The sequence below is a fragment of the Fulmarus glacialis genome, unplaced genomic scaffold (genome assembly GCF_000690835.1).
Source record: "Fulmarus glacialis isolate BGI_N327 unplaced genomic scaffold, ASM69083v1 scaffold36250, whole genome shotgun sequence".
In the NCBI taxonomy this organism is placed as follows: domain Eukaryota; kingdom Metazoa; phylum Chordata; class Aves; order Procellariiformes; family Procellariidae; genus Fulmarus; species Fulmarus glacialis.
Genome location: NW_009190263.1, coordinates 30,573 through 37,008, shown reverse-complemented (window position 1 = coordinate 37,008; position 6,436 = coordinate 30,573). Strand labels below are relative to the sequence as shown.

Below are 6,436 nucleotides of genomic sequence, written 5' to 3'. Positions count from 1 at the left end.
AGGGCGAGGCAGCGCAGGCCGGACCAGAAACGCCAATTTCTCAGTCCATGAAGCAGTCAGCGCTGCGAGGAAGGGCCCGGGGGCTCCGGCAGCACAATTAGCTCCGGGATTTCTGCACTGGGATAATTGCTCTTTCCTAGCCCATAAAGGAACTCCTTCAAGCCTGGCTGAGTTGCAGCGTACCCTTTAGAAAAAAATACTCTCTGGTAATCTAAAAAAACCAAATACACCCATCGCACTAGGCTGTTCACACATTAATTACAGAATCATAGAATGGTTTGGGTTGGAAGGGACCTTAAAGATCATATAGTTCCAACCCCCCTGCCATGGTCAGGGACACCTTCTACTAGACCAGGTTGCTCAAAGCCCCATCCAACCTGGCCTTGAACACTTCCAGGAATGGGGCATCCACAACTTCTCTGGGCAACCTGTTCCATTGCCTCACCACCCTCATAGTGAAGAATTTCTTCCTTATAACTGACCTAAATCTACCCTCTTTCAGTTTAAAGCCATTACCCTTGTCCGATCCCTACATGCCCTTGTAAAAAGTCCCTCTCCAGCTTTCTTGTAGGCCCCCTTCAGGTACTGGAAGGCTGCTATAAGGTTTCCCCAGAGCCTTCTCTTCTCCAGGCTGAACAACCCCAACTGTCTCAGCCTGTCTTCATAGGAGATGTGCTCCAGCCCTCTGATCATCTTCGTGGCCCTCGTCTGGACTCGCTCCAACAGGTCCGTGTCCTTCTTATGTTGGAGGCCCCAGAGCTGAGCGCAGTACTCCAAGTAGGGTCTCACGAGAGCGGAGTAGAGGGGGAGAATCAGCTCTCTTGACCTGCCTGGGTGTGTGGATGAACTGGGGGATGCTGCCTCGCCTCTAGCAGCATGCCACCAGCTGCGGTGAGACCTGACGCTCACCCCAAGCCATCAGCCCTGCAAAAATTTTGTCCACTAAATTGTTTTCCCTATCGTTTCTTTATCCTTTTATTCATTATGCTGATAACTTCTGAGATGAGTCCAAACAAGCAAATAGCTGTTGTAGAGCAGCTCTTTGAACAGATCAGGAGAGTGCTGCATTTTAAAAACCAGGGCTGCTTAGTTTTTTCTATAATTTTTTATGGCCAAAAACAACTGAAAAGAATGGGGGCAGTAGCAAATTGATAGTAAAAATTGCCAGTTAATTTATGGTCAATGACATCTGCATTTGGAGATTGTAAGTAAACAGCACGTGTATCAGCAGACCATTTAATTCTGTTCTCCAAATTGATGTGATGCTTTTCTTGAACTTACGTAATTCCAAGGGCCACTCTACTTCTGAGGGATGAGAAAAGACAGGTAGGGTCAGAAGACACAAAAATAGTCAGAATGGGTCATATTAAAGGAGCAGGCACATGGCATTCACGTCACTAGCACTCTGTCTCCCTCTCACTGCTCTTCTACCCTTTTTATGAGATGAGGTGGGGACACAAAACTCCTGCTGGAAGAACCTTTTTTGGGTATGAGCTCATAGAGTCTACAGAGCCACAGGACTCAGTAAATGCACAAAAAAATGCCCATCTAGAAGAGCTGGCAAAACTCACATGGAGCCTTGAAGTATGTGAGATAGGGCCTCTCTCCTTCCCTTTTTCTGCATGCAAGCCAAGACACACAGCTCTAAATGTGAGAACACAGTTGCCCTCCTCTCCGGGAACACCACTCAGCAAAAGTGCTGGGGAGCCAGGTTTGGCTGCAGGCGTTCCTCACAGGCGTGCTGGAAACCACCATCCCTTTAGGGCCAGTCCTTCAGCGCCAACGAAATGTTTGCTTGGCTGCTGAGATCAACATGTACAAGCTCAAGCCTTGAGAGAATCTGATTTTTTCCAGAAAAAAACAAAGCCGTTTCCTTTTTTTTAGCATGCGGCATTGAAAGGCTTTGTCCCTCTGGTACCCGGGAGATGCGCTTACATGCTCGGTACTTACTGTTTAGCTAGTTCCATGGATATTTGCTCCAAAGAGCATCCTTTTGTCTCTGGTATAAACACAATAACAAAAGCCAGGGATGCTAGGCTCATTATTGTGTAAATGAAGCACACCCAGGTCAAGCCAATGAGCTCTGCAAAGGAAGAAAACATGTCTTTTTTAATTTTCAAATATTAGAAATTTTCTGTTGCCATATTTTTATAGGATACAGCTCCTAATGCACAGGAGAAGTTAGAAAGAAGCTAGGCTGTTATTCTTGGCTCACTTATTTGTGCCTGGCCATAATTTGAAAAAGAACAGTGGTTTTGCTTTTTCTAATACTCCTTATGAAAGAAAATTGATGAGCCCATATTGACCCATTTAGCATGAACCTATTGATTTATTTTGCTTGTGGTCACTCTGGATGAAAACAGTGAGTAGCCATTGTTACTGGTTTGTGCAAAGGCACCGGGGGTCACAAGCATCTCGAATTTCCACCCGTATCTGATTTTGTTGCACATTCTTTCATGGAGCAAAACCAAGCATTTTTCACACTGTTGCAGTTGTCTCCAGCTAATCCTCCTCGCCTGTCAGTTCCCAGCATTTCCACTGCAAATCATGGGTCCTGTGCCAGAAAGGGATCGAAGAGTGAACTCCTAATGCAGCCAGCCAAGAGCTAGTGATTTTCTGAGCCTAGAGTCCAGGGGCAGGTAGGTCCTCAGGCTGAGTGATGCACTCCGCAGCCCCTGGAAAGTAAAGCACATACAATCCCAACAGGCTGCTGCAGCTCCCTTAGCCCTTTTCCCTGCTAAAACTAAGCCAGGTAGTTGAGACGTTTGTCAGTTGTGTCATGAGCTAAAAATTGCAACTGAAGCTGCTAATCCAGCCGGTACCTTCTGCACCAGATGCCTAAGCGCAGGTGCTGCTGGCCACCGTGAGCTCCGCACGTATTCATCTGAAGACAGAATTTCCAATTCTACCTTTCTAGACTAGGGACGCATATTTGCTTGTAGTTACACTTTGATAAATCCAGACTGGACCCAGCTAAGCCAAGAGAGTTATTATGGCTTTGCATTCATTGGAACTGAGACCGGAATAACGGCTAGGTGTGCATTAACAAGTAATGCTGCACAATAGGAGGGGGCCTTCAGGTGAAACAGTTGATGCTGAGGACCTGAGGTCTGCACTATTTGTTTTTGGTGACATATCCTTAGGAATAGCTCTAGTCTGGTCCAAGGACTGAGCAAGTGTTGGCAGCTGGAGTGCATTCACTGTGCATTTTCTGGTTTGGTTTTGTCCAAAAGCTTGTGCAGTTCAGGACTGCCCTGTAATGCAAACCAAAGTGCTGTGAGTGGAGGCAACTGGATGATTTGCTTCTGAAGAGGACCCTTGATCTACCTAAAGTGCTAGTGTGGACACAATGAGTTTGGCCTGGCATATTTTTCCTAGTTTTAATCAAGATAGTACTCAGGGGTTTTTCTCTCTCTATTTTTTTTAAGAAAAGAAAACACCAATGTAAAACCCATTTTAGTCACAGGTCACACTCATTTTCAAATCTGTCTCAGAAATTTCATCTAACAGGATGAAAACCACCTCAACTTTTTGTGGGTTGATTGCCTGCCTCCGGTGGAGAGTAATGTAGAGTTAAAGGAAACCTGGAATTTCTGTTCCCTTACATATTTTGATTTTCAGCACATATTTTCCTCAGAATAAGACTGAAAACTCAAATTTGCAAAACTTCTCATGAAATAAAATTAGAAAAAAATATTTGCCAATCAACGAATTTCAGCATCAGCATTTAACCTTTTCCTTTGTTTATCATCACATTATAATTTACTATACGGTAGTCTACATTCTCGCATTGAAACATGAAACATTTTTACCTTACAAAGACACCTTTTTCTAAAGGAAATTTTCTCAAAGCCAGGACATTCCTGTGAAAAGGAATGGTTTCAATGGGATTGTCTTTAAAAATGTTTGATCAGAAAAGCTGTGGTCTTATCTAGAGCAGAACTTCCATTGACTTCAGAAGATGCAGGACTAAAACCTAAATATTACATTTTTTCAACCTGCTAAGCAATGGTGTTTTTAAGAGCTGGGATTCACAGCCTATGGAGTTGATGTGCAAGGTGCTCTGATAGCCAGCACCAGGAGGCTGTAATTACTAGCACAAACTTAGAAAGATGTGGTGGAAACGGTGAAGATGCACTAACAAACAGCACCTAAACGGAGATATGAATTTGGCTCCTGGGGCATCATGGCTGCAATTTTAGCAATGCTGTTTGTATAGGAAAGATTCATTTTGCCCACTAGGAGAATATCAACTTGGAAGGACACAGAGAAATCTTACCAGTTACAGTCAAAAATGTCAAGGAGATGAGGAGATTTATACCCCAGTTCATGCTAGATGTCAAAGCCATGGCCCGTCCTCTGATCCCACCAGGGAAAATTTCGCTCAGGACCAGCCAGGACACTGAAATAGAAGGGAAAAAAAAAAAAGATGTTGTCTTCGAAAGCATGGCTTTCCTTGCTGTTGGTTTAGGTAGTCCATGAATTCAGGTGAGGCACCTGAAAGAATAAGGTGATTTTCAGGACATTAGGTTTGCGTGGGCCCAAGCCCCGGGGGACCACCCATGCTCTGCAAGCAGCGTGCGCAGCAGTTAGCATCACCCCGGGCATCATCCCTGCCCGGCGCCCTGTGAGCCAGCGGCGAGTGGCACCGACGGGAGCCAGGGGAGTGAGCCCTGGCTGCACATCTGTGTATGAAAGGGAGCTCTGACTAAATAACTCTAAAGTGACATAACGCTAATGGAAGTGGGGCAGCAAACCAAGGTAATCTTCAGCCTTGGAGCAGCACTGTGTTTATGCCACCTTATAAATCAACCTGCCACACTGAGGCAGGTTTGCTATTCCAGCTCTCCACTCCATATAAATGACATTGCTGAGGTATAAATTAAGAGAGAGAGCCTGATTTTTGGCTCCTTCATATCACACCACACCACACCACAGGTGATCTAAATGCTGGTATTGCTAGCCCACAAAAACAAATTCAGACATAAAGAGCTGGCTGTGTAACCACCTTGATAGCAACAGAAAAAAAAAAAAGAAAAAAAGAAACACATTTCTGCACCATTCCTGGTTATTAAAAAAAAAAACAAAAAAAACCCTGCACCCTCCTTTTGTTCATAAGCAAGATGCATTAGCAAGAGGTTGCTGCGTGGAGAGGTTGTGGGTTAGCAGACAACCAGCACAAGAGCAGAGAGAGCTACAGGTGGATGAACTGTGTCTTCAGACTCTTGGACATGGCCATTATAAACTGCTCCTCTGTAATGTTGTTTCTGCAAAATGACAGATGGGAGTTTCCTCAGGACGCTTGCACTGGGCAGTCTTAAAGTTACATTTTAAAAATAGGCTCCTGTACGTGCGAGGGTGTGTCACACTGCAATATCCCTTCGGATGCTTGTAGGATTCCTGTATGACAGTACTGGTAAAGGTAGAAAAGAAAAAAGTGCTGTGGAAGAAGACTAGAAAGGACCAACTGAAAGGGGAAAAAAAACCCCTGAGCCTTGAGTCAACACAGCAGATTTGAGCAAACTCTAGATTTCTTTGTACCACAGATTTGAATTCAATGATGTTTTCTGGAGCTGGCCCAGATTTTTGGGGGGGGGGTGGTTTTTTTTTTTTAGGAAAAATACAAAGAGCTTCACTCCCACAGTGGGACGGACCTGGCAGAGTGGTGATTTTATTCCAGAGAATCAAGACCACACTGCGTAATGGCCTAACACTGTTACACATAGTCAAGTGGCACACAGTCATAACACAGCTGCCGTGTCCAACAGCAGCCCTAGAGAGGCATTTTTTCTTTTTTTTCTGACTTGGGTCACAGCAAAGTTTAATACACTCACTGCTGACAAGACAAATGTTGCTCTAAAGAAATGCCCTGGCATGTTCTGTGGGGTGTCTACATGCGAGGCGGGGAGCAAAGAAGAAGAGAACTGGCTTCCCAAGCAGGTGTTTTTCCCTGCCAGGGCAGCTAGCCCTGTGCCCGAGCAAAACCAGGCCCTGGCAATGCATGGGGATCTCAAGACTGTATGTTGCCCCTCCTCAGCATCAGGGCTGTTGAAACCAGTATCGTTAGTCACAGCCGATACAACATGTCACGACAGGGAGTGCTAGCCGAAATGCAAAGCAGCAAGTAAGCAAGAGGCAAAGGAGCCCTTCTGAGCGGTGCGTGCACAGCCCGTGGAGTTTGTCTCCATAGGATGGTCTGGCAGCCAGCAGCTGAGCTGGGCTGGAAAAATGGTTATACACCAAGACTGGCAAAGGAGATATTCATAGTTATGTTAGACAGGATTATAATAAAAAGTTTGAAAGAATTCAAACCCGCTTTCTGCTGGGCATAAACCAACCCCCAGGAATAAACTTTTTCTGTGGATACTTTGGTCTGTATTTGCTTCTTCTAGAATCTTCTTGCTTTCAAGCAGCTTGCAGTGGCTGCTCAGAGAGG

The 6,436-nt window shown here is 45.1% G+C and overlaps 1 protein-coding gene across 1 annotated transcript in view; it reads right to left on the bottom strand.

Moving 5' to 3' along the window:
- Positions 1–1,950: 1,950 nt before the first annotated feature.
- Positions 1,951–6,436, bottom strand: part of SLC2A12 (solute carrier family 2 (facilitated glucose transporter), member 12) — a gene marked incomplete at its 3' end in the record, with an annotated part of 29,932 nt that continues 25,446 nt past the window's right edge. Inside the window, exons 3-4 of the mRNA XM_009585010.1 lie at positions 4,280–4,402; positions 1,951–2,083 (exon numbers count right to left, since the gene is read on the bottom strand). Coding sequence (XP_009583305.1) covers positions 1,951–2,083; positions 4,280–4,402 — 256 coding nt within the window. The remainder of the gene's footprint in view (positions 2,084–4,279; positions 4,403–6,436) is intronic.